Source organism: Zeugodacus cucurbitae, chromosome 3 (assembly GCF_028554725.1).
Source record: "Zeugodacus cucurbitae isolate PBARC_wt_2022May chromosome 3, idZeuCucr1.2, whole genome shotgun sequence".
NCBI classification, from domain to species: domain Eukaryota; kingdom Metazoa; phylum Arthropoda; class Insecta; order Diptera; family Tephritidae; genus Zeugodacus; species Zeugodacus cucurbitae.
Window position 1 is genome coordinate 56085316 of NC_071668.1, and position 27219 is coordinate 56112534.

At 36.6% G+C, this 27219-nt stretch overlaps 2 protein-coding genes, 9 non-coding genes and 4 pseudogenes across 11 annotated transcripts; 1 reads left to right on the forward strand and 14 right to left on the reverse strand.

Annotated features, from left to right (window-relative positions):
• The first annotated feature begins 2024 nt into the window (after positions 1–2024).
• Positions 2025–11087, forward strand: LOC105216529 (uncharacterized). The gene is made up of 6 exons (XM_054227492.1): positions 2025–5639; positions 8704–9000; positions 9058–9307; positions 9438–9606; positions 9669–9812; positions 9885–11087. Exons 1-6 carry the CDS (start codon positions 5591–5593, stop codon positions 10560–10562), a joined length of 1587 nt encoding a protein of 528 aa, XP_054083467.1. The 5' UTR covers positions 2025–5590; the 3' UTR covers positions 10563–11087.
• Positions 11088–15708: 4621 nt separating this feature from the next.
• On the reverse strand, positions 15709–19054 carry LOC105216528 (protein hook). Its single transcript, XM_011191067.3, has 12 exons — positions 18869–19054; positions 18698–18763; positions 18218–18642; positions 17868–18152; positions 17557–17808; positions 17289–17478; positions 17098–17219; positions 16924–17042; positions 16804–16856; positions 16557–16733; positions 16393–16495; positions 15709–16323 (listed from the first exon to the last, which is right to left on the reverse strand). Exons 1-12 carry the CDS (start codon positions 18945–18947, stop codon positions 16191–16193), a joined length of 2004 nt encoding a protein of 667 aa, XP_011189369.1. The 5' UTR covers positions 18948–19054; the 3' UTR covers positions 15709–16190.
• A 651-nt stretch (positions 19055–19705) lies between these two features.
• LOC128920582 (5S ribosomal RNA) lies at positions 19706–19824 on the reverse strand. The gene has a single exon (XR_008470664.1). It is a non-coding gene; the product is annotated as a 5S ribosomal RNA (ribosomal RNA).
• A 499-nt stretch (positions 19825–20323) lies between these two features.
• LOC128920899 (5S ribosomal RNA) lies at positions 20324–20442 on the reverse strand. Its single transcript, XR_008470703.1, has one exon. It is a non-coding gene; the product is annotated as a 5S ribosomal RNA (ribosomal RNA).
• A 473-nt stretch (positions 20443–20915) lies between these two features.
• LOC128921010 (5S ribosomal RNA) lies at positions 20916–21034 on the reverse strand. The gene has a single exon (XR_008470714.1). It is a non-coding gene; the product is annotated as a 5S ribosomal RNA (ribosomal RNA).
• A 475-nt stretch (positions 21035–21509) lies between these two features.
• Positions 21510–21636, reverse strand: LOC128920813 (5S ribosomal RNA; annotated as a pseudogene).
• Positions 21637–22137: 501 nt separating this feature from the next.
• On the reverse strand, positions 22138–22256 carry LOC128921121 (5S ribosomal RNA). Its single transcript, XR_008470725.1, has one exon. It is a non-coding gene; the product is annotated as a 5S ribosomal RNA (ribosomal RNA).
• A 497-nt stretch (positions 22257–22753) lies between these two features.
• Positions 22754–22880, reverse strand: LOC128920814 (5S ribosomal RNA; annotated as a pseudogene).
• A 497-nt stretch (positions 22881–23377) lies between these two features.
• Positions 23378–23496, reverse strand: LOC128921232 (5S ribosomal RNA). Its single transcript, XR_008470736.1, has one exon. It is a non-coding gene; the product is annotated as a 5S ribosomal RNA (ribosomal RNA).
• A 498-nt stretch (positions 23497–23994) lies between these two features.
• LOC128920638 (5S ribosomal RNA) lies at positions 23995–24113 on the reverse strand. The gene has a single exon (XR_008470670.1). It is a non-coding gene; the product is annotated as a 5S ribosomal RNA (ribosomal RNA).
• Positions 24114–24612: 499 nt separating this feature from the next.
• On the reverse strand, positions 24613–24731 carry LOC128920749 (5S ribosomal RNA). The gene has a single exon (XR_008470683.1). It is a non-coding gene; the product is annotated as a 5S ribosomal RNA (ribosomal RNA).
• Positions 24732–25230: 499 nt separating this feature from the next.
• On the reverse strand, positions 25231–25357 carry LOC128920815 (5S ribosomal RNA; annotated as a pseudogene).
• Positions 25358–25856: 499 nt separating this feature from the next.
• Positions 25857–25975, reverse strand: LOC128920816 (5S ribosomal RNA). Its single transcript, XR_008470695.1, has one exon. It is a non-coding gene; the product is annotated as a 5S ribosomal RNA (ribosomal RNA).
• A 499-nt stretch (positions 25976–26474) lies between these two features.
• LOC128920827 (5S ribosomal RNA) lies at positions 26475–26593 on the reverse strand. The gene has a single exon (XR_008470696.1). It is a non-coding gene; the product is annotated as a 5S ribosomal RNA (ribosomal RNA).
• Positions 26594–27092: 499 nt separating this feature from the next.
• Positions 27093–27219, reverse strand: LOC128920817 (5S ribosomal RNA; annotated as a pseudogene).

Here is a 27219-nt window from a genome sequence, read left to right on the forward strand (position 1 = left end):
CATACACACATCCACAGCAATACACATGCACACGTACATATGCATGTTTGTATGCGATTGCACGCTCGTATAACTGAAACGCCACGCACAGACGTCAGCTACACAAATTTCACATTTTTTTTCACACTCCATTCTTCACCCTTCGTCGCATACCGGACTCCGACCGCACTTCCTTTGATTTAGTCATTTTTCTCTCTGGCACTCCGGCACACTGGCAGCATTTGGTGCACTCAATGCCCCGGTCGTTGCGGCAATATGTACCGACCGACCGTCCGCCCCCCATCGCGTTTTTCCTGTGGGGATCTTTTATTCGATTTTGTTGGTTTATTTTATTTCATTTTTTCTTTCGTGCCTGCCATGCCACATATTTCTACAGTCGCCGCCAACCCCACCGTCGCATAACTTTCTTTCTGCCCTTACAAATGTTTCCAACTTTTTTGCTGTTTGCTTTTATTTTTTGCTGATATGTTCTTATTTTTTGCCTTTTTTGTTGGTTGGCACTTTTTTGCTCGCCATACAAAGCAAAGCGGTCTTTTTTCGCTATTTTACATATACAAGTAAGGTTGCTACAATCCAAATTGGAGTCTGTTCAATTCGTTTCACAATCAATATCGAAGAGCGCTTTAACTCTTCTCCTTCGATGTCGTTCATCACAAATGGGTTCAAAGAGTTTCAATGTGGTCACAGATGAATTTTTGGTAGGCCATAACCAGGTACTCTGAAAGGGGTTACCATGAAAAATAATGTCACAAAAGTTCTCGATCTCTTATTGTATGGAAGATTGTTGAATAAAGGAGCGCTAGATAACTGACATACTAAGCATCTCCAAAGACCGCGTAGGTAATAACCTAAATCGCAATCGGAAAGAGTTTTTTGTCCAATAATGGACACACCAGAAACTAAACAGTGGAACAGTAGACTGCGCCTGGAGAACCTGCCTCCACTGTCTAATATATTTCACAAGTTGTGATCTACATTGACTAGCTAACATATACTTATGTAGTAGGGCTAAATGGTCATAGGACTCTCTTATGCTCACTTGAATTGCAGAGCGGTTCAATTTGCCGAATAATAAAATAAGCGTTTTGTCGGCACTTTACGTTCTCGGGCATCCATTTTGAGGAGTTTTAAGGCATTACAAATAACTGGCGACTTTAGCTGTCCAAGAGGGATCTCCTGTTGCACAGGAATTCGGCTTTTAACCTAACCTTACCTAAGCATCCCAAAAGACCGCGTGGATTAGAACCTCTTTAAAATGTTGGAAACTTTCAGAGCGCCGGGGAGCGTAACTTTGAGACCACGTCGCTGTATTCTTTGCTGTTTAACTAGCAATAGGCAAAAGTTTTTGGGAAGCTTCTTGTCCGCCTCCGAAGAATGAACACACCAGTGGAGCAGTAGATTGTGCTCAACGAACCTGTTGCCGCGGTTTAAAATAATTCACAAGTTGTGATGTACATTCAAGAGCTAGAGTAGAGCTAAAAGGTCACAGCACTCTACTATGCCCACTCGAAATGCAGAAATACGTATAAGAAAATAGTATTTCTTGATGATCTCATACTTTCGCCATAGCAACGTCCAAATTTGTCGAAGTAGAATACGAACTGCCTTCCATTCTCAACTTCTGCAACTTCTTTTAGTTTCAAAACTTGAACAAGTCACTCGCCGGCACGGAGGTATACTTGTAGACCTCCAGGAAACTTATACTACAGACCTGTTGGAACCATGCTGGGTCAAGTGTATCGAGCTAACAGTAGACTTGGTTGAGAAACAAATCGCAATTGTTCTAAAATTTTCGTTTTTCTTATTAAAATCGTACCAAGTATGGAACTCGCATACGAAACAATCGAAAATGAGTTGTCACCACGACCGCGTGTAGCGCACAACTGTTGGCTGCAGCAGTGTGCTAAACTTTTGCTTTATTTGTTGCGGTACTTTGGTTGTTATCGTAGCGTGTGCCTCGATGCCTGACATTGCGGCACATGGCTCATGGTAAATGGTAGTCAAGTTGAGTTGAGACGAGTCGTTTGCTAAAGCTTAACATCATAGTCGCGATCGGCGGTCGACGGTCGGTGGTCGGTGGCCTGTGTATACGGCGGTTGTTGCTTACCTACTTTCTGGCTACGTGCACAGTTGGTTGAATGGTTAGATGGCTGCATGCTTGGATGGTTTGGATGTGGCAGTCTAGTGAGCTGTTGGCTGTTGGCTGTTGGCTGCTGTTTTCACTGACTTTTGTTTTTGTTGTTGTCGTTGTCGTTGTTGTTGCTTTCATTGTTGGCATTATTGCTGGTGGCTGTTATGTGGGGGGATGGTGTTATGTTTGCTGTTTTCATCCCAGAACGCCACTTTCAGATGTGAAGTCGTTCAAGTCGTCGGTAAATTGAAGGCGGAACAACAAGGAGCGCAACGACGGAAAGAGGTTAACACCGGGGAGGCCAAAGTGCGCGCGGGTTCTAAATTATACGCTATGATTGTGGCAAGGGATGTACAATTTGTGTGTGCGCGCACGCCAAATGCCCCGTTCAGACACGTTTGCCGCTGTGTGGTCTGTGTAGCGTGTGTGCCGCTGTTTATGTGCATTGTAAGCTCGACTAAGCAGCACTTGGCAGGCAAGCAGTCAGCTTGCGCATCCGTTTGCCGTTTTTGCTGTTAGATTGCATGCAATGTGTGCCTACGCTTGTGTGTTGTTGCCCCGCTGCTATGTTTGCCACTTGGTTGAACGTGGGTTGCGTTGCGCTCATAGATGATTGCGGGTGTTCGGTGGCGCCAGAGACGTGCAAGTTGATGGCGGATTGTTGAGGTACTTGGCTCGTGCGACACCGTCTGTGTACTCGACTCTACGGACAACCAAACACACAGACACACGACTGAGTTTGTTTGTACGTGCATGGTTCTTGTGTAAGTTTGGGTGCGCGTGTATTCCTGACTTGTATGCGATAATGTATGTGTTCAATGCGGACGGCGTGTCGGCTGGCCTCTGTAGTATCTCTCTACCAATAAATATGTACTATATGTGTGTGTTTGCGGTATAGGTCGTAGCCACTGGCAGTGTGCGCCAGTTACTCACAATTTTCACCGACCCGTCTTTTCGTGTCACGCCCGGCTTTTGGTCGACCGTCGACTCAACAGTAGCGTTGATGGCAAGCAGCCTGGTCTTTTTGGGTCTGCACGAGTATTGGCGCGCACGTCATACATCAAGGGGCGGAATACGCAAGCAAGGGTAGTTTAACAAGACTATATGGATATGCACACACGTACAAATATATGGGTTGATTCGTCGTTAGTCGGGTAGACGGGTGCGACAGTGAGACGGTCAATTGAATGGGTTTTGTCGGCTCCGTTTTGATATGCGTCGGTTTGGTTTGGTCAGGTTGGACCGTTGATTTCTTTCGGTTTGGGTCGGCTTGTGATTCTAGGTTTGTATGTTTGTAGATATATGTACGTGTTATACGGTTGGTTGGTTGGTAGGCGCGACGATAGCGGCTAAAAGCAAAGTAGCGTCAGGAAAGCGTTGAAGGGAAAGCAGTGTAATACATACATACATTTGAGTACACACGCCAAGGGAATTCCACCCTGACACCAAGAGCTCAACAAGCAGCGGCGGCGGCAAATAACGTAAACGGCAATTTCAGTTATGTAGGTGTCGGAGGCGGGGTAAATAGAAGGTACGCAGACGAAGATGAAACTTCAGCAGCAATTGTAAAAGCTACCGTGTTATAATGTGTGTGTGTGTGTGTATGTCACTGAGTTAGACAGTACGGATCGCAGATCCGCAATGTTGACGTTGTTAGTTTTTTTTTACGCTAAGCGTCGTTCTGCGTTGTTATAAATTCGTACGAATGCATGTATGTTCGTCGTCCACACATATGCGACTAGGTGGGCTCTAGTGTAAGCGCTTTGTGTCGAGCCACACGTCATCCCTAGAGCCTGAACAGTCGACGCACATTGTATTATTTGTCTTTAAAGTCAGTTGCCAGTATGCCAAGTGATGCTGTTTGTGCGGGCGTTGGGCTAGTTTGGCAAACATTGCGTGAATTGATGCGAATCACATTATAAAATGCTAAACTATTAATGCAACTAAGTGTTTTAAAGATTTATACAATGAACGGCGTTGCGGTATAACGCTTTAAACTAATGCCATATTTGTCAATTGGCATGGCTTGTTGTTGGCTTTTGTTGATGAATCCGAGACGTACATATGTACATCGAAAGTACGAAGTACGTAGCTAATCTTTGTAGTCATATTGCAATTTTAGTGCCAGACATTGTACATCACATACGTCATCATCCTCTTCACCATCAACGTGTTGGCGTTGCTCTCGTTTTGCTGAACAACGCCGTTGTTAGTGCTGTTTTTGTTGTTGGTGTCAGGTCGTAAGTCGACGGCATAGTCGTTGCGTCGTCGTAGTTTTGCACGGGCTTTAAGTCCCCAACGGTTGCCGCCCAAACGCCCCAGTGGCACAGCCGCGTGCATACACAACTTGCCACAACCAGTCAACCAAGGAACCAACCAACAAACTGGCGAATGTTGCCATTACTTGGCGTTGGCGCATGTTGCTACAGCTACAGCTACTGGTACTGGCATTGCTCGCGCCATTCTTGTGTTACGTGTTGTTGTTGCAGTTGTTGTTGTTATAGTCGTTTCTGTTGTTTTGCTGGTGGTTAGCTGACTCCAATCTGCCGCGCTCAGCTCAGCTCAACTCAACTGAACTGAACTGAACTCGAGTCGACTCGGTATGCGACATGCGGCATAGCATGCCGCTGTTGTGATTCGCTTCGACATACATGCATACACACACACTCGGTTGTACAACCGTACACATGAGTATTTGAGAGTGTGTTTGTATGTATGTTGCGCATCGTCGTCGCAGTCGTCGGTGCGGCCAGGATATTTAGAAAAGCACCAAGGATAATGATTCAGTTTTGATTTAAATTCTGTTAGTTCGTCGTGCGACGTCTTGGCGTGTGGACGCTTCGATACGTTTTCGTTTCGTTCGTTTCGTATTCGAATTCGCTTAGTTCTCGTTCTCGTGGTTAACATCGTTTAGCGAAACATACCATTTCAACGCATTGTGTTTAAAGCAATTTAACACATAGACGTGTCGTCAACACCGTCGCTGTGGCACAGCACTAGTCGTGCTGCGGCAGACGTAATTGTCGTTTGTGTCGGTGTGGCTGTGTCTGGCCTTTAAGCGGGGCAATTGGTGGTGGTGGAGGTGCCGTTGTGCGGGTAGTGTTTAATTGTAGCCTACAAGTTTTGTTTAAAACACACGAGTCAGCGCGCTTTCAATTTCGTTGTGTTTAACTTGCGACGGTTGTTCGCCGCCTTCAATGCATACGCACTTGTAGAGTACTCAGCGTAGTCAGAGCAGTGCAGTGCAGTGCAGTGACATTGCAATTTCCGCAACGCAAACTTAAGTCGCAGTCGGCAAAGACAAAGTGACGCTGTCTTTGATAGCCACTTGCCTTGTGCGCTAATGGACTAAGTGGTTTCTTAACAGTGTGGTGATCATGTGTACCGCGAACGCATCTGCAACATTTCGTTTCTCGGTTTAGTTACGGATACGCGGCGCTTTTTGGCAAACATGACAATATGACAGCAAAACGCGACAAGGATTATGCTAAAAGTAAAACATCAACTGGTAATGATTGTTTAACAATTTTATGTGTGAAAATTTTCTCTGAACAAAAATTGCTGTGATTTATAACGGGATTAACTATTAGATTTTTGGTCTTCATCGACGCAATAGTGGATTTAAGCAAAACTTTTACATAAAAAAAAACTAAAAAATGGAAAAAAAATTAACGTGTCGTTAAATTTGTATATGTATATTTCTACGCGCTCATAAATTTCTGTGTTCTATCCAAATATGTTATCCTTATTTTGAATAGCTATCTGATTAGACCATTCCTTTTTGTGATTACCACACAGGCGTATTGAAGCTGATCAACTAACCTTTACAAATATGAACAGTGAGGAATTATTATGAATCATTCATTACACTATACGATCAAATATACATTCTGGGAGATTGAATAACAAATTTCAAAAACTGTGCTAGTATTTTTTGAAATACAAAATTTGTATTTACTTTCAAAGATCCTACTTTGGCATCACTATTTAGATTAGAAGAAAATGTATATCCATATTTTGGATATTTTAGAAAATCAAACAACTTATTCAGTTAGACCTTGATTTTCCATAATGGCCGGGGCCAAAGTATTCTGTAACCTGAGAAAAAATTCTATCTAAATTTTGGGTTATAATTCAATTTACTCCATTTCTTTGACCATCACTGTACCAACTTATTGTTTGCAGATGGGAAATCACTGGTAAGATAACGTAACAATTTAAAAATCTTGATATAATTTAGTCTTTTTTGCTCTCAATATGGTTAAATGTAATCCGATGGACCTATGCTCCAAAAACCACATCATCCAAATAAAAAATACTTACTTAGTTAATCTAAAAAGCTCGGAAAAATCTCTTCATCGTGTTGAAATCTATTAATATTACATATAAGTAGCGCTTCGGTGGGGTTGAAGTTGAAAAAAAAAAATTAAAATTAGAGTATACCTTTTAATTTTATCATCCATCGTAGGATTAAATAATTGTCCGTTTGTTCTCCAATTTTAGATACGCACAGCTTTGTATTTTTTGTGCACCACACTAATGTTGTTATCCGTCGGCAGTTCTAATGCTCAAAACGGTGTTCACAAACTAGTTCAAATCTTACTATACTATGTTACTAAATCTTACTGTATGCTACCAATGAATTTATCCGTCGGCAGTAGGATTTATATGTTATTTTTTATAATTTTGTAAAAAGGGCATAACAGCATTGTGGTTTTCACTAAAATAAAAAAACAAATAAGTAGGTTTAAGATTTCACAATATCTTAAACTGGAATTTGTCCAATAAACTATTTTATTCAAAGATTTTGATTTAGAAAAAGTACCTAATACAACGATATTAGTTCTTATAGGTGCAAGATTCGTTCCAAATTTTTTTAAATAAATTTGCAATCAGATGCTTTACATTATTTCAAGAATGATAAAAATCTAGATTATGACATTTCGATCCCATCGATAAAAAATTTGTCTTTTTTAGTTCTATTAAATAATTGATCTTATAGCAGAAGGATCACAAAACGTTAAAAGTTACTATCTAATACACTTTTAATTTCCATTGATATGCGTTTTATTTGCTAAATAGTACTTAAAATCCAAATGAGTATATTGTGTTGTTGATTATCCCAAGTTTCAAAGTCGGAATTTATACTTTACGAGTAGTAGAAAGTGTATTAGTGTAAATCAAAATTAATTAGTGTTCTAAGTGTACACCGTGTATTTTATTTGAAATCTTCAGCAGTATTACGAATCTTTTCAAACTCTGGTTTAGTTATTGTCAATTTAGATATTTAATAAAACAAAACACTTTTGTAAAACATTGCAAACTAATTTATACTGAAGGGTCAAAGTTTGATCTACGAAAAAAAAGTATATCGAAAAATACGGAACCCCTTATAACATCTGTCATATTAACTTGACCGAAAAGTTACCAGATACCAGATACCGATACCATTGAATTAAGAAGAAAATTTAGATTATTTCTATGTTTTGGAATTTGTAGTAGCTATAACCTGTAATTTAAAATATTTTTTTTTGAAGTCCTTTTTCGAATTTCGAATCCAAATATTTCGATTTTGGAGGCTAACTGCTAAGATCGAAGAATAAACTTGTTTTACTTATGACTCAATCTACCGGAAAAAAATAGTTTGCTCCAATATCCAGCCGAGTGTTGTATAGTGTGATTGTAGTTCTTTTTCAGATTTTTCAAACATCTTTGATTATTATGACACCAATGTGGTAATACACCAACTCACTGGATGTGTTTCTTATCAAAAATATAATGGGCATACATAAATAACATATACTACTTATGTACATAAGAACTACAGTGATCCCCGCTTAAGTGCCCCCCGTTTAAGTGCCTTTCCCGCTTAAGTGATCATATTTTGCAGCATCGTTCTTTTTTCGCAAATTTACATATACAATTCCCCGCTTAAGAGCCTCCACTTAAGTGCCTTTCCCGCTTAAAAAATGTGACTTTTATTCTAAAAGAAAAAAATATTACATGAAAGTATTTGAGAAAAAGCTTGGTAAGTACCTCGAGGCACTTAAGCGCGATTCATTTAAGTGGTTTTCCCGCTTAAGTGTCTCAAAAGTCTTGCATGTTAAGAAGGGGCACTTAAGCGGGGATTACTTTGACTTTAAATTTCGAATCTAGACAATACCTCGGTGGGCTGTATTTTACACCCTTATTCGATCAGCTATTTAGACTATCCTTGCTTTTTGGTGTTTATAATTGGACGTACTCGTCGATAGTTACAAAATTGAATCTAGTAACGTATAAAATCTTCTTAGAATTCCCCTTAAACGGTGCCAAATACAGTACTATTGATCACCACAAAGTATTCAAACACTCTCTGATCTTACTGCGCATTTTCCGTTTCAAAAACAATAATCAAATTTCCGGCCGATATTGCACTTTTTTCAATTTTTAAAAAATCCCAAACTACAATCAATCCTATTACAGCTATTAGTACATATATTTATATTATTAAGGTATTTAATATTTCAACAGTATTTCTAATTTATATAATGAGTTGCATTCTTAATTGCTGTATTTCTTTTATGGAACAGGATTTTCTGCGTCAGCATCTACCGGAGCAGTAAAATCAATAGGTCTAGTCACATCTTCACAAAATGTAACATCATCTCAGGACATAACGAAACGAACAAACAAGCCACTTATGGAAAAGCGACGACGTGCACGTATCAATCAAAGTTTGGCCATATTAAAGGCCCTAATTTTGGAATCGACAAAGAATCAGTCCAAAGCCACTGATGGACAAACCAAACACACGAAATTGGAAAAGGCCGATATACTCGAATTAACAGTGCGCCATTTTCAACGGCACCGAAATCTCGATGATCCAAGTAATATTTTTTATATATTTGTCTGTTTCGTTTATAATTTTTATACCTTCTTTGTAGCTATCAATAAATACAGAGCCGGTTATACGGACTGTGCCAGAGAGGTGGCACGTTACTTGGCCACACCAGAACCACCACCTTTGGGAAATATACCTACGCTATCGGAGCCGGGGTCCAAAGCCCGGCTTTTACGACATTTGGACCAATGCATTGCAGAAATTGACATTGAGATATGCCCACATTCGACAGCGACATATGCGGACAGTCCATCCAGCAGTTGTTATGATATCAACACTGCACCAAAGAAACCGTAAGAATTATTTTTATGAAATAAATTTATCTTATTAGTAACTTGGCACGGACAGATTAAAAATATTACAGTTATTACACTCTTATATGGCGGTCGATCTAAATCTTTATTAATTTGTATATACTTTCAGTCAACCAGATGATAACTCATTGGATTACAGCAGCCAAGACTCAAACCCTTTAGATTTCAGTAAAGCCGCTTCTAACATTTTAACATCTAAAGCAAATTTTGTTAGTCCTGCTGGGACGCCTGTAGCACATTCCACAAATTCGCCCTGCTCAGAAAGGCTGAGTTCACAGGTAATTTTATACAATACTTTTAAGAAGACACGCAATAACTTTCCAACTAATTATTTATAAAGGATGAAAACAATAATCCCGATGGACCTCAGGGTAGTACTGGTTCGAACAGAAGTGAGGCGAATATGCGACCAATGCTTGGCGCTGGTGATATTCCAAATGTAATCGACATCAATGCTGTGCAGAGCTTTGAAGAACGCAGTAAAGTGAGAGAGCGTCTACAAAATAACCGAGATCATAATTTTTTAAATGAAATATTTATTTCTATATTTACACAGCTGTGTTCCAATGTATTGGATACATACAAACATCTTAAAGTAAATGATCCAACCGGGATACTTGTGCTTCCGCCACATTATGTGCAATTAGCAGCAGCTTTGGGTCTAAATACTCATCCCGTCATGGATGCCATTACCACGCGCACAGATTTCGAACGGCTGATCGAAATGAATCATGTGCCTCCATTGTCCGCACAAATCGCGGGCAAACTTGGCACATATGGCGCACTACCCGGTGCTTTAGAGGCCGCTCACGCCGCTGCTGCCTACGCAGCCAACACTTTAGCGGCAAAAGAGAATGGCATACCGACGGCGAGTACAGCGTCACCAGCAGCGGTTAGTAACATTAATATGGAACGTCCTGCCTCTGTGCTCTCCAATGCGACTTCGGTTGCTTCAACCTCGGTGAGCTCGATGACATCAACCGATTCGCAGAAAAATGTCACACAGCAACAACAACATCAGCTATCACGCTTAGATGCTGGCGCTGCATCGTCAGTGGAGGCAGCCCAATTGAACATGGTTAACAATCCACTTTCGGCAAACATTGCAGCTGCAGCGGCAGCAGCAGCAGCAGCCGCAGCCGCGCAACACCAGTTGCATCTATTGCGACCCAACGAGGCACTCGCACGGCAAGAGCAACAGCCACAGGACGAGAATATGTGGCGGCCATGGTGAGCGGCGCACATCGGAGTGGTACTTTAAAGGAAGTAGAATTCAAAGCTTAAAGCGCGTGACATTGTAAATACCAAAGATTTCTTAAATATAGTTCTACAAATATTTAAAGCTAGTTATGTAAGTTATAAGAAAATACGTTTCATGAATAAGTTAAAGGCACTTAGAAACGGGCTTATATATAAAAAAAACTGTTATATTCTTATAGCAAGTGGCAATTATCGTTGAACATTATATGAAAATTATAATGATATATGCTTGGAACTCATTTGTATAATTTTATGTACCTTTTTACTGTTATCTTTTAATGTTTACGGTATACTTATATTATATTATACATATGTCTGTTCCCAACAATTTTTTTAGGTTAAAACGAGGTTCGCTATTATTCTTGTATCTGGTAATGACCGTTCATTAAAATCCAGTTTAGCTTTACTCTCTCAATTTGCTTTGCTTTAATATTTATTATTGTACAGGTTCAAAAACTGATAATCTTTAATAAATATCAATAATTATCTGCTCCGTGTATCCTACTGGAAATATAATTTATAAAATAATAATTATAAAAAAATTTCAAAAAAATATTTCAGCGAAATTTGTATAAAAAATGTTTGTATGTATATTTCAAGTTTTGTTATAGCTTATGTGTGTATTTATTTTATGTATATAATTTAAGATTTGTAGCAATAATAATTTGAAACAGTTGTGGACTCGTTTAAAATATTATAAAATAGAATACAATGTATATATATATTTGTATGTGCATATAAGTATTAATTATATTATATATGTGTTATTGTATGTGATTGAATATTATAAATAATTTATTTAAAACTTACCAAAGAATGTATGTATTTAAAAATAAAACTATTTATTTTCAAATAACTTCCTAATCATAGATAAATAATTAATTTATTATTATTTTTTTATATAATATGTTCCATGTGTTTGTACAGTTTAATATGTGCTCACTTGCTGTATTTGTATTAATTTTGCGACCAGCAGTTAAAATATTATATAATCTATACATATGTATGTTTATAAAACATATATAAATGAAGCGTTGCTATATAGTTGAACGTGTGTACATAATTATGTTATAAACAAATTAGAATATATAAATTTGTAATTACTTATATATAAACGTGCCAGTGCCAAAGAGACTAGTACATAAAATAGCTATTAGTTACATATATACAGCACTACTAGCATATATACTATATGTATGTAGCCATATTAAATTGAATGTGTGTAATATAAATAAAATAAATTCATATTTGTCCAAGCAATTGATAAATAAACCAATGTAGTTTGTCATAAATATATAAGAAATTAGTGAGTGGGTTTAAAAATATCAAAATTCGATTTTTTTTGTTGCCTTATTAAATATGTAGTACAATGTGTTTAAAATGTTATTCAAAAATATCAAAGCGAAGTGAGTAATATTTTAAGAGACACCCCTTTTGTTTGTTCTGTCCATCAGGCCACATCAATTTCAATTTAAAACTTAAACGCGTTTATTTCAAAACTCAATTTTTTTTGTTGGTGGACACGATTTCTCGAAAAGTTATAAAGCGATTTTGTTCAATTTTCGCACACATCTTTGAAATAACATTATCCATTAAATGTATGAAGAATTTTTTTATTATTATTAAAATTACTTTTTTCGAACTAATATATGCGAAAATTTTACTAAAAAGTGATATTTTTCGTTAAAATTCTCGTCAAAAATTCAAATATTATTATTCAGGCAGGTTCTGCAATCCGAGTGAAAGTGAAATTTAAAAAAAAAATGTGGAATTTGAGAAGTAAAATCGAAATTCAGTACTCCAAATTTACCAAATGTCGGATTGAAAGTGAATTTGCTTGAATTTGCACTGGGAAGTGAGTTACCTGAACCAGAACCTGCCTGATTATATTTTTTCCTTCGTTCATTAGCTAGATTTATACAAGTTATCCTTTTTTTCAACATCTGAAACCCACCTAATCTCTTAAGAAGGCAACACCAGTTTTTTTAATAGTATACATAGATATACCCATTTATGGCGACCATATTTGCGCAACTTCGTTCTGGATATTGTAGCAGGTTAAATTCCTACTTATCCAGACTGAACCCTGACATACAGAATACATGTACTGCATGCAATGAGTTCCCGTATGATACTAATCACCTCAATGCATGCTCAACGAACCCAACTCATCTAATACCCCTTTCCCTGTGGTCCGACCCCAGGGAGACAGCACGTTTCTTGGGCCTTCCCGTTGCATGTCGAGGTCAACTAGACTTATGCTTTCCGTTCCGGCAGGGCTTGATAATCGTTACAACAACAACAATATTTTAGTTTTAGTCGTTAGTCGAATTTTTTTTTGTTATTTAAATGTGTAACTTTAAATAATATTAAATTGAATTAAATTACTTAAATACATAACAGAAGGCAAGAATTGACAAAAACAAAACAAAAATATTTTTGAGACAAAGGATGTTCTATGTACTACGGCATACCCTGTTTCGATAGAAATCCAGCAAAGATAATTTTTGGGACTTGAGACTTTGGGAGCCTCCGCTCCCTAGTGTCTTGAAATTCAAATTAAAAAATTAAATTACCAATATAACAACATGTTTTAGAACAAAAAATACGAATATTCGTTAAAAACCCCATAATTTTGAGATATCGCTTATATAAGAACGTAAAAAATATAGTCTGGAAGGATGTTGACAATATGGAAGGTCGTTGAAAATTTTCTAAAACACTGTATGGTAAATATAAAATACCATATCTATCTTTACCTTTTTTTTCTTCGTATTTGATATTACACACATTTCTCAATTGGGTCCGGAAGAACTGTTGTATGGAACCTATCTGTATTAGTTACGCATGCATTGCCGCAAGTTATGAAGTTTTTGCTTTAGTTCCAACGAAGGCGAAATCAAAGTGGGTTCAAATTAAATTCGCTTTAGCCGTTACACCAAATTCTATGAAAATTATTTCTCCAGAATGGCTGTGAACATTGAATGATCAATTCTGTATAATACGTTAGTAACTCAATTGAATTCGTTATTACCAGTTAAATAAGCTCTATTTAGTGAACACCGATTTCTGTCAAAACTAGTTTGCGAGAAATGCTCTGCTAATATTATCGTCAAAATTGTGAATATATAATAGGCTCGGATGAATTTACATTACCAATTAAATAGTGAAAGGTGTTTAGTGAAAAGAAATTAAAATATAATATGTTATCAGTGTCATCTAAAGGAAGCATAGAATCTGAAGACAATGGTTGGTTTATAACTCCCAGGAATTAATGCAAGGCAAGTGCTTATTTATTCTCTTGTTATTAACGGCTTGTTTGGAACCCTAGAAACCCGTACACCGTTCCACGACAGTCGCTCCTTTATAACCCTAACGGACCCGGCCAAGTACTATGAAATCGGCAGCATTCCTTAGAATAAACAAAATCTATGACTGTTTTTCGCCTGTAAATGAACGATCCTCACAAAGAGAAGATTCTTAATCATAATGTTAATATCCTTACTGAATATAGAGCCTGTGTGATTAGGGGCCATCCATAAATTACGTCACACGAATTTAATGACTTTTTAACCCCTCCTTGTCACAAGTTGTCACATTTTGAACTCACCACTCATTTAGGAGTAATTTCAAGGCCGCTTTGCCGTTTGTCTGCCTACTAACAGGTGCTAAGTTGCCCCTATTCCCATTATAACTGGGCGTTTAAAATGAGTGAAATCGTTTCAGGAATTACCTCAACCTTCATGTACTATATATGCTGATTTTCGTTAATTTATTGGACTTTATTTCAAATTGTGTGTAATAAAATTTCATCAAAAAATTGCGAGAGTATAAAATGTTCGGTTGCCTTTCCCTACTTGTTACAAATTGTTTTGGGCTATCGACACAGCCTTATACAATTGAACAATGATAAAAATATTTTAACAAAGCAACAATGACAACTTTCAAAATATTATTATTGTTTTTTTTTATAATATTGTTGTCAATTCAAATAAAATCATCTTCTTGTTATCTTCCTCACAATTTTTCGATATATACTTACTTTCTAATCCTTCCCTGGCCTTCCATAATTATTTCAAAACTAAAATTAGCCAGATCGGTTTGGCCCTTCTCGACTTTTTTCGAGACTAACGACACAAATTGTTTGTATGGGTGATAAAAAAATTGTGGATTTAAGACTTTTTCAGGCAATTTTTCTAATTTTCTCTCCGTAAGAACCATCCCGGTACCTCTGAAAACATTCTAAACAAAGAATGTGCGAAATCGGTTCAGCGGTTCTCGAGTTATGCGCTTAGCAACACATTTTGCGATTCATTTTTATATTATAGATTTATTGAATAATCTTTAATAAAATCAACATTTAATTAAATATTAAAGTACAGAGACAACGAATGACTAGTAAAGAAATAGGTACTTAATTATGCTAATTAAAAATACTTCAGAATACTACGACTTAGAAATTTATGACTGTTACACGATTGCCAAGTAAACAATGGGAACGAATAGAAGTCACTTCGCCGGCGCGAAGCATGTGCGACGGCACTTGTCAGTCTTGCAAACAACAACAAGCATGCATACGCAGCGGTAAAACCAGGCCACCGCCGGCAGAAGTAGCCGTGATCGACGTGGTACAGATCAGCCAGTCATCTAGCACCCAGGAGCGCAGCAGAGCGGAAAAAGATATTGCCCTAAATTTTGAAATGTGATGTCACAAAACTTTTGACCCCCCTTGCCCCTTGTCACACAATGTCACTTCTGAATGATACCCTCCCCCCCCTTCAAGGTGTGACGTAATTTATGGATGGCCCCTTAGTGTTGTTCTTATTGTGACAGCAAAAATAAATTCCCAAAATAATTTTGAGAAATGCTGCCGAGTTGGCAATCGCTGAGCGGATATATCTAAATCCAATCCCATACTATTAAGTAGACACTTTCGTGGAAACTATTCAAATACAAGCAAGAAAACAAATATTTAACTTTTTTGTTAGAAAAATTCAACCAAAAAAATAAATATTCTTTATTTCTCGGATATGGAGTACTATTTAAAATAATAAAAAAATGGTTTATTTGGAAGAATGTTAAATAATTTCCAACAACCGTTCAAAAAGTATGTCTTCTCATTGTATAAATTGTGCGACAAAAATATTAAAATGTATATATGTATATGAAAATATAGACATAAATATAAACGGTAAATAAAAATTTAGTTTATATTAATATAGTATATTTGTAATACTTGTAAGTGTATAATATAATAATACACCCAATATGGATAAATTAAATATGTATATGAAGTCAACAGTGTGCAGATATAAACTGCTCAAAGAATTCAAAAGTCGAAATATTTTAGCTATTTCTTTTTTTTTTGTTGCAAATCTTAATTTTTCTTGATTATACTTCAACACTGGAGTTTTATATAAATAATTATGTTAATTGATGTCCAATATAATTATAAAAATATGTACGCAATATATAGTCTCATTTTTGTTATGCCATTAAATCAGCGCTATTAACTATTCATATGATTTAAATCAAATATCTTGGATATACATATGCATGCTTTGGATAAAATTCCTAACTCTTTTTTTAATGTAATAAATTTTTATTTGTTCTTGAATGTCGTTAATGATTTTCGCGGTGCAGATTGACGTTGACGCGCCAAAAATGTTTGCCCCTGCCCCATTAGCAATGCCAGTTTAGCATCAATTGCATCACGTTGCGCATTCACGCCCAATCTGAAAAATACGAGATACATACAGTTTTACAAAAACCACAGCGGATAGAATAAATTTATATTTAAGCACCTGTAAAAAGCGGTTGTCATTAATTGCTCCTCCAACGTACTCATGCCGGCTTTTGGTTCTTCTTCAGATTCCTGGGAACGCTCAAGCAGATTCACATCGATTACTGTGTAAAAAAAAAACAATTTAATATTTTCTTTGACTTTAACACGTATTAAACAGCATACCATTGGCGAGACGTGGATCCAGGCTTTTTATAACTTCCTTTGCTTTATCCACACATTTTCGGTACTTGGCATCACAAGCCAATAGATCTTGCTCACGCGTGGTGAGTGTATTTTCCAATTGTGTTATCTTACTTTGTAGTGACACATTTTGCGAAACCGATTCCTCCAATTGCAACGCTGAAAATTGTATTTTTTAAGAGTTAGATAAAATTATTAGGCTCAAATAGATATTTGTGGTGTGCATTACTTTTTTGTTCATTCAGTTCCATTAGTTGTTTAATTTGCTTGCCAAACTCAAACCTGGAAAAAATAAAACATAAATAAAAAATAAAAAATACTTTTGATGTGTTTATGTAAAAGCACTTACTCTTTAAGGTTTGGATCACCACTTTGTGAAGCATGTGACAGTGACAGAATGCGTTCGTTGGCCAACTTCAATTGTTCGCGTAGATTGTCATTGCGTTTATTTGCGTCATCCAAAAGTTGCTGTAAGCGCAAATGTTACAAATACTCATTTAGCTTATTATAGAATTGAACTTACCGTTAATGCTGTTTGTCCGCCTTGACCTTCGCGTAAAGCCTTATTTTCTAATTCCAAACGCTGTACCTTTTCAACAAGTGCCGTGGGTTGTAGCTCCTTGGACATTGTGTTACCATTTAAGCCTGGAATAATAAATTACAAGCACAAAGTAGACAATCGTATGAAAACAACACGATTTTCGTTTCACTTACTGCCAGAACTAGTCGAAAGTTGGCCACATTTAAGTTCGTCCAAAGCTTCGCGCAGATTATCACGCTCTTTAAGTAAACTTTCCTTGGCACGTTGCAATGCACAGATGTTGCTTTCAAGATTCTTATTATCAAACTCTAATTTAACATTTTTGCTCATTTCACCATCAAGTTGTGTATGCAAGTCTTGAATCTGCAAAATCACAATACAATTTTTAGTACATATACGCTTATATACTAAGCACATATGCTATATTTCTTAATAACAAACCTTATTCTTGAAAAGTTCGACTTGTCCTTTAAGCGTTGCAGATTTTTTAGCGTCTTCTTCAAATTGCACTATTTGCTGTACATAATCAGCGCTTCTTTCCTCTAAAATTTTAATATGCTTTTTCAAGTCGTTATACTCTTCCAGACGTTTTTTGTAAGTGTCCAACTGTATTTCACACTCTTTTAATTTATCATTTGATTCTCTCAGCACATCAACCTCATCTTTTAATTGTAACAATTCCGATGTACTTTTCTATATAAGAAAAAAAGCGCAAATACAATAATTTATATAATTCAAACCATAACACATACTGTGAGTTCATCGATACGCTGTTGCATCGTTTGCATTTCTTTTTCCTGCTGCTGAACTTTTAATTTTAAATCTTCTCTTGTTGCATCTGACTGTAAGAGTTCTTCTTTCATGCGGTCTAGTTGTCGCCTTAGTTCGTTATAACGCACAGATCCTGCTTGCACAGGTCCAATGGAAACTCCATCGTCACCAATTTCAGCTTTTGTAGACTGTATGCGTTGAATTTCGAGTTGTAATTTTGCAAGCTCTTGCTGCATGTTTGATTTTTCTTCAACCAACAATTGGTTCTAAAAACGAAAGTTACACTACTTGTTAAGAACAAATAATCAAATATAAAATGCATTTACAGCACCTTTTTCTCAGCTTCGAAACACTTTTGTGCCAACGCGTCTCTTTCTTCTTGCAAAATTTTATTGTCGAAATTTGTTATGCTCTGTGATGTGCGCGATGGGAAATCTCCCTGCCATGTCGACTCCAGGTCTTGTAAAGCACGCATTATATTAGCTTGTAACGATTCTTCTAAACACATAATTTGTCTTATATAATCTTGACCGGTGGCACAGTTAACAGCACATCCAAGGATGAGTTGTAGCAGTCGCTCCAACTCCCCAGCGTCACATTTTTCAGCAATGCGTTGTGCATCGGGTCGTGGAAATTCCGCAAGTGAGTAACTTAATACGTCACTATAAAAATCATACACTCCTTCAACAACTTTTTTCAAATTACTCATCTTTAAACGCCAATTAATGCCCGAGTTAATTTTCGACAACCATGAACCTACAATTGACAGTCAGTAAAATTTAACAGAAATTTTTTTTTTATAGTTACTAACCAGTGAAGACATCCGGCGCAAATTGATTTAATGCCTGCGCCAAAGCTACTCCATCAGATAGCTCCTCTAAATATAAAAATACAAGATTATTTAAATAATTGATGTTATTTTCACTTGTTTGTATTTGGAAATTGAGTCCAAGTACTTTCTATTTGGTACTAAGATTCTCACCTAAATTTGAATGCGGTGCTGTTAAATTTAAGGTTTTAAACCATTCGATTAAACTTTGACACATATCACCCCTCTCCATTATATTTTCTTATTAAATCTTTCAAAATAAACTAAATAAAAGATTACAATAATAAAAGATATTAAAATAGAATGAACAGTTTTCCTACAAAACAGCTGCAAAATTATCGATAGAAACACCATCACCCAAATGTAATAGAATAATCGATAGAGTAAATAGAAATCAAATGGTTCGAAACTTCAATATAAATATAATGGTTTGAAACTTCGCTACACAATTAAATTTTTTCACTTTACGCAGAGAACGTATAATATATATATACGTATAATATATGTATATAATAAAAGTATATATAACGAATTCTAGGAAATCCATATGCCAACGACCATACCACGCTGAATACATCGGCTAAGTTGTCCAGCTATTCAAAAGAGTAGTAAAGGAATGTCTTTGTTGCCGAATAATCTGAGCGTTCGGTGTGAAAAAAGAAACACGAATCATAGTTAGACATAAAGCAGAGAACGTATAATATATATATATATATATATCTGCAAGTTTGCAGATACAATATCTAATCCTATTTCCCATAATACCGCGCATAAGTGACTCACAAAACGTAGTAGATACTATGTAACACTGTAATGTTATTATTTTAGATACTTTTTTTTTGCATACTATCTACCTTCGTATTCCGATACTTGTGCAATGTTGAGTATACTGCTCAAAAAAAAATGAGACTTTCTGAAAAAAAATAAAAAAACAACAACAACTAGGAAAGTATTTAAAAACTTTGACAAAAAGGTAAAAAAGTTGTTGGGAGCCAACAACACGCGGTGTTCCCAAGCGGTCCCCCATCTAAGTACTAACCGCGCCCGACGCTGCTTAATTTCGGTGATCGGACGAGAACCGATGTATTCAGCGTGGTATGGTCGTTGGCATATGGATTTCCTAGAATTCGTTATATGAGTAAACTACTCTTTCACGTAAGTGAGTTTGGGACTATAGCCGGAGTAAAATTTCAGTTTTTATCCGGAGGCAAATTTGCACAGTCTCTTCATCACAGCCATCAGCTGTTCAACAGTTAAGCTCTTATTTCGCTATTTCGCATTTAAAATATATGTATTTCTTTAATTGATATTATCTTTTATATGTATCTGCAAGTTTGCAGATACAATATCTAATCCTATTTCCCATAATACCGCGCATAAGTGACTCACAAAACGTAGTAGATACTATTTAACACTCTAATGTACTGGCTTGTTTTAGATACTTAAATACTTTTTTTGCTTACATCTACCTTCGTATTCCGATACTTGTGCAATGTTGTGTATACTGCCCAAAAAAAAAATGAGACTTTCTGAAAAAAAAAAATAAAAAACAACAACAACTAGGAAAGTATTTAAAAACTTTGACAAAAAGGTAAAAAAGTTGTTGGGAGCCAACAACACGCGGTGTTCCCAAGCGGTCCCCCATCTAAGTACTAACCGCGCCCGACGCTGCTTAATTTCGGTGATCGGACGAGAACCGATGTATTCAGCGTGGTATGGTCGTTGGCATATGGATTTCCTAGAATTCGTTATATGAGTAAACTACTCTTTCACGTAAGTGAGATTGGGACTATAGCCGGAGTAAAATTTCAGTTTTTATCCGGAGGCAAATTTGCACAGTCTCTTCATCACAGCCATCAGCTGTTCAACAGTTAAGCTCTTATTTCGCTATTTCGCATTTAAAATATATGTATTTCTTTAATTGATATTATCTTTTAAATGTATCTGCAAGTTTGCAGATACAATATCTAATCCTATTTCTCATAATACCGCGCATAGTGACTCACAAAACGTAGTAGATACTATTTAACACTCTAATGTACTGGCTTATTTTAGATACTTAGATGCTTTTTTTTGGCTTACTATCTACCTTCGTATTCCGATACTTGTGCAATGAGACTTTCTGAAAAAAAAAATAAAAAACAACAACAACTAGGAAAGTATTTAAAAACTTTGACAAAAAGGTAAAAAAGTTGTTGGGAGCCAACAACACGCGGTGTTCCCAAGCGGTCCCCCATCTAAGTACTAACCGCGCCCGACGCTGCTTAATTTCGGTGATCGGACGAGAACCGATGTATTCAGCGTGGTATGGTCGTTGGCATATGGATTTCCTAGAATTCGTTATATGAGTAAACTACTCTTTCACGTAAGTGAGATTGGGACTATAGCCGGAGTAAAATTTCAGTTTTTATCCGGAGGCAAATTTGCACAGTCTCTTCATCACAGCCATCAGCTGTTCAACAGTTAAGCTCTTATTTCGCTATTTCGCATTTAAAATATATGTATTTCTTTAATTGATATTATCTTTTAAATGTATCTGCAAGTTTGCAGATACAATATCTAATCCTATTTCTCATAATACCGCGCATAGTGACTCACAAAACGTAGTAGATACTATTTAACACTCTAATGTACTGGCTTATTTTAGATACTTAGATGCTTTTTTTTGGCTTACTATCTACCTTCGTATTCCGATACTTGTGCAATGAGACTTTCTAAAAAAAAAAAAATAAAAAACAACAACAACTAGGAAAGTATTTAAAAACTTTGACAAAAAGGTAAAAAAGTTGTTGGGAGCCAACAACACGCGGTGTTCCCAAGCGGTCCCCCATCTAAGTACTAACCGCGCCCGCTATCCCGACGCTGCTTAATTTCGGTGATCGGACGAGAACCGATGTATTCAGCGTGGTATGGTCGTTGGCATATGGATTTCCTAGAATTCGTTATATGAGTAAACTACTCTTTCACGTAAGTGAGTTTGGGACTATAGCCGGAGTAAAATTTCAGTTTTTATCCGGAGGCAAATTTGCACAGTCTCTTCATCACAGCCATCAGCTGTTCAACAGTTAAGCTCTTATTTCGCTATTTCGCATTTAAAATATATGTATTTCTTTAATTGATATTATCTTTTAAATGTATCTGCAAGTTTGCAGATACAATATCTAATCCTATTTCCCATAATACCGCGCATAAGTGACTCACAAAACGTAGTAGATACTATTTAACACTCCAATGTACTGGCTTATTTTAGATACTTAGATGCTTTTTTTTGCTTACTATCTACCTTCGTATTCCGATACTTGTGCAATGTTGAGTATACTGCCCAAAAAAAATGAGACTTTCTGAAAAAAAAAAAAATAAAAAACAACAACAACTAGGAAAGTATTTAAAAACTTTGACAAAAAGGTAAAAAAGTTGTTGGAAGCCAACAACACGCGGTGTTCCCAAGCGGTCCCCCATCTAAGTACTAACCGCGCCCGACGCTGCTTAATTTCGGTGATCGGACGAGAACCGATGTATTCAGCGTGGTATGGTCGTTGGCATATGGATTTCCTAGAATTCGTTATATGAGTAAACTACTCTTTCACGTAAGTGAGATTGGGACTATAGCCGGAGTAAAATTTCAGTTTTTATCCGGAGGCAAATTTGCACAGTCTCTTCATCACAGCCATCAGCTGTTCAACAGTTAAGCTCTTATTTCGCTATTTCGCATTTAAAATATATGTATTTCTTTAATTGATATTATCTTTTAAATGTATCTGCAAGTTTGCAGATACAATATCTAATCCTATTTCTCATAATACCGCGCATAGTGACTCACAAAACGTAGTAGATACTATTTAACACTCTAATGTACTGGCTTATTTTAGATACTTAGATGCTTTTTTTTGCTTACTATCTACCTTCGTATTCCGATACTTGTGCAATGTTGAGTATACTGCCCAAAAAAATGAGACTTTTTGAAAAAAAAAAAACAACAACAACAACAACTAGGAAAGTATTTAAAAACTTTGACAAAAAGGTAAAAAAGTTGTTGGGAGCCAACAACACGCGGTGTTCCCAAGCGGTCCCCCATCTAAGTACTAACCGCGCCCGCTATCCCGACGCTGCTTAATTTCGGTGATCGGACGAGAACCGATGTATTCAGCGTGGTATGGTCGTTGGCATATGGATTTCCTAGAATTCGTTATATGAGTAAACTACTCTTTCACGTAAGTGAGATTGGGACTATAGCCGGAGTAAAATTTCAGTTTTTATCCGGAGGCAAATTTGCACAGTCTCTTCATCACAGCCATCAGCTGTTCAACAGTTAAGCTCTTATTTCGCTATTTCGCATTTAAAATATATGTATTTCTTTAATTGATATTATCTTTTATATGTATCTGCAAGTTTGCAGATACAATATCTAATCCTATTTCCCATAATACCGCGCATAAGTGACTCACAAAACGTAGTAGATACTATTTAACACTCCAATGTACTGGCTTATTTTAGATACTTAAATACTTTTTTTGCTTACATCTACCTTCGTATTCCGATACTTGTGCAATGTTGAGTATACTGCCCAAAAAAAATGAGACTTTCTGAAAAAAAAAAATAAAAAACAACAACAACTAGGAAAGTATTTAAAAACTTTGACAAAAAGGTAAAAAAGTTGTTGGAAGCCAACAACACGCGGTGTTCCCAAGCGGTCCCCCATCTAAGTACTAACCGCGCCCGACGCTGCTTAATTTCGGTGATCGGACGAGAACCGATGTATTCAGCGTGGTATGGTCGTTGGCATATGGATTTCCTAGAATTCGTTATATGAGTAAACTACTCTTTCACGTAAGTGAGATTGGGACTATAGCCGGAGTAAAATTTCAGTTTTTATCCGGAGGCAAATTTGCACAGTCTCTTCATCACAGCCATCAGCTGTTCAACAGTTAAGCTCTTATTTCGCTATTTCGCATTTAAAATATATGTATTTCTTTAATTGATATTATCTTTTAAATGTATCTGCAAGTTTGCAGATACAATATCTAATCCTATTTCTCATAATACCGCGCATAGTGACTCACAAAACGTAGTAGATACTATTTAACACTCCAATGTACTGGCTTATTTTAGATACTTAGATGCTTTTTTTTGCTTACTATCTACCTTCGTATTCCGATACTTGTGCAATGTTGAGTATACTGCCCAAAAAAAATGAGACTTTCTGAAAAAAAAAAATAAAAAACAACAACAACTAGGAAAGTATTTAAAAACTTTGACAAAAAGGTAAAAAAGTTGTTGGAAGCCAACAACACGCGGTGTTCCCAAGCGGTCCCCCATCTAAGTACTAACCGCGCCCGACGCTGCTTAATTTCGGTGATCGGACGAGAACCGATGTATTCAGCGTGGTATGGTCGTTGGCATATGGATTTCCTAGAATTCGTTATATGAGTAAACTACTCTTTCACGTAAGTGAGTTTGGGACTATAGCCGGAGTAAAATTTCAGTTTTTATCCGGAGGCAAATTTGCACAGTCTCTTCATCACAGCCATCAGCTGTTCAACAGTTAAGCTCTTATTTCGCTATTTCGCATTTAAAATATATGTATTTCTTTAATTGATATTATCTTTTATATGTATCTGCAAGTTTGCAGATACAATATCTAATCCTATTTCCCATAATACCGCGCATAAGTGACTCACAAAACGTAGTAGATACTATTTAACACTCCAATGTACTGGCTTATTTTAGATACTTAAATACTTTTTTTGCTTACATCTACCTTCGTATTCCGATACTTGTGCAATGTTGTGTATACTGCCCAAAAAAAAAAATGAGACTTTCTGAAAAAAAAAATAAAAAACAACAACAACTAGGAAATTATTTAAAAACTTTGACAAAAAGGTAAAAAAGTTGTTGGGAGCCAACAACACGCGGTGTTCCCAAGCGGTCCCCCATCTAAGTACTAACCGCGCCCGACGCTGCTTAATTTCGGTGATCGGACGAGAACCGATGTATTCAGCGTGGTATGGTCGTTGGCATATGGATTTCCTAGAATTCGTTATATGAGTAAACTACTCTTTCACGTAAGTGAGTTTGGGACTATAGCCGGAGTAAAATTTCAGTTTTTATCCGGAGGCAAATTTGCACAGTCTCTTCATCACAGCCATCAGCTGTTCAACAGTTAAGCTCTTATTTCGCTATTTCGCATTTAAAATATATGTATTTCTTTAATTGATATTATCTTTTAAATGTATCTGCAAGTTTGCAGATACAATATCTAATCCTATTTCCCATAATACCGCGCATAAGTGACTCACAAAACGTAGTAGATACTATTTAACACTCCAATGTACTGGCTTATTTTAGATACTTAAATACTTTTTTTGCTTACATCTACCTTCGTATTCCGATACTTGTGCAATGTTGTGTATACTGCCCAAAAAAAAAAATGAGACTTTCTGAAAAAAAAAATAAAAAACAACAACAACTAGGAAAGTATTTAAAAACTTTGACAAAAAGGTAAAAAAGTTGTTGGGAGCCAACAACACGCGGTGTTCCCAAGCGGTCCCCCATCTAAGTACTAACCGCGCCCGCTATCCCGACGCTGCTTAATTTCGGTGATCGGACGAGAACCGATGTATTCAGCGTGGTATGGTCGTTGGCATATGGATTTCCTAGAATTCGTTATATGAGTAAACTACTCTTTCACGTAAGTGAGTTTGGGACTATAGCCGGAGTAAAATTTCAGTTTTTATCCGGAGGCAAATTTGCACAGTCTCTTCATCACAGCCATCAGCTGTTCAACAGTTAAGCTCTTATTTCGCTATTTCGCATTTAAAATATATGTATTTCTTTAATTGATATTATCTTTTAAATGTATCTGCAAGTTTGCAGATACAATATCTAATCCTATTTCCCATAATACCGCGCATAAGTGACTCACAAAACGTAGTAGATACTATTTAACACTCCAATGTACTGGCTTATTTTAGATACTTAGATGCTTTTTTTTGCTTACTATCTACCTTCGTATTCCGATACTTGTGCAATGTTGAGTATACTGCCCAAAAAAAATGAGACTTTCTGAAAAAAAAAAATAAAAAACAACAACAACTAGGAAAGTATTTAAAAACTTTGACAAAAAGGTAAAAAAGTTGTTGGGAGCCAACAACACGCGGTGTTCCCAAGCGGTCCCCCATCTAAGTACTAACCGCGCCCGACGCTGCTTAATTTCGGTGATCGGACGAGAACCGATGTATTCAGCGTGGTATGGTCGTTGGCATATGGATTTCCTAGAATTCGTTATATGAGTAAACTACTCTTTCACGTAAGTGAGTTTGGGACTATAGCCGGAGTAAAATTTCAGTTTTTATCCGGAGGCAAATTTGCACAGTCTCTTCATCACAGCCATCAGCTGTTCAACAGTTAAGCTCTTATTTCGCTATTTCGCATTTAAAATATATGTATTTCTTTAATTGATATTATCTTTTAAATGTATCTGCAAGTTTGCAGATACAATATCTAATCCTATTTCCCATAATACCGCGCATAAGTGACTCACAAAACGTAGTAGATACTATTTAACACTCCAATGTACTGGCTTATTTTAGATACTTAGATGCTTTTTTTTGCTTACTATCTACCTTCGTATTCCGATACTTGTGCAATGTTGAGTATACTGCCCAAAAAAAATGAGACTTTCTGAAAAAAAAAAATAAAAAACAACAACAACTAGGAAAGTATTTAAAAACTTTGACAAAAAGGTAAAAAAGTTGTTGGAAGCCAACAACACGCGGTGTTCCCAAGCGGTCCCCCATCTAAGTACTAACCGCGCCCGACGCTGCTTAATTTCGGTGATCGGACGAGAACCGATGTATTCAGCGTGGTATGGTCGTTGGCATATGGATTTCCTAGAATTCGTTATATGAGTAAACTACTCTTTCACGTAAGTGAGTTTGGGACTATAGCCGGAGTAAAATTTCAGTTTTTATCCGGAGGCAAATTTGCACAGTCTCTTCATCACAGCCATCAGCTGTTCAACAGTTAAGCTCTTATTTCGCTATTTCGCATTTAAAATATATGTATTTCTTTAATTGATATTATCTTTTATATGTATCTGCAAGTTTGCAGATACAATATCTAATCCTATTTCCCATAATACCGCGCATAAGTGACTCACAAAACGTAGTAGATACTATTTAACACTCCAATGTACTGGCTTATTTTAGATACTTAAATACTTTTTTTGCTTACATCTACCTTCGTATTCCGATACTTGTGCAATGTTGTGTATACTGCCCAAAAAAAAAAATGAGACTTTCTGAAAAAAAAAATAAAAAACAACAACAACTAGGAAAGTATTTAAAAACTTTGACAAAAAGGTAAAAAAGTTGTTGGGAGCCAACAACACGCGGTGTTCCCAAGCGGTCCCCCATCTAAGTACTAACCGCGCCCGCTATCCCGACGCTGCTTAATTTCGGTGATCGGACGAGAACCGATGTATTCAGCGTGGTATGGTCGTTGGC

Excerpts from the sequence above, each read along its gene's own strand:
- LOC105216529 (XM_054227492.1), top strand. The coding sequence starts at position 5,591 with ATGACAGCAAAACGCGACAAGGATTATGCTAAAAGTAAAACATCAACT. Across the intron at positions 9,308-9,437 it reads AACACTGCACCAAAGAAACC|TCAACCAGATGATAACTCAT; the intron begins GTAAGAATTATT and ends ATATACTTTCAG. Across the intron at positions 9,607-9,668 it reads CAGAAAGGCTGAGTTCACAG|GATGAAAACAATAATCCCGA; the intron begins GTAATTTTATAC and ends TTATTTATAAAG.
- LOC105216528 (XM_011191067.3), bottom strand. The coding sequence starts at position 18,947 with ATGGAGAGGGGTGATATGTGTCAAAGTTTAATCGAATGGTTTAAAACC. Across the intron at positions 17,809-17,867 it reads AGCGTATCGATGAACTCACA|AAAAGTACATCGGAATTGTT; the intron begins GTATGTGTTATG and ends TTTCTTATATAG. Across the intron at positions 16,857-16,923 it reads GGTGATCCAAACCTTAAAGA|GTTTGAGTTTGGCAAGCAAA; the intron begins GTAAGTGCTTTT and ends TATTTTTTCCAG.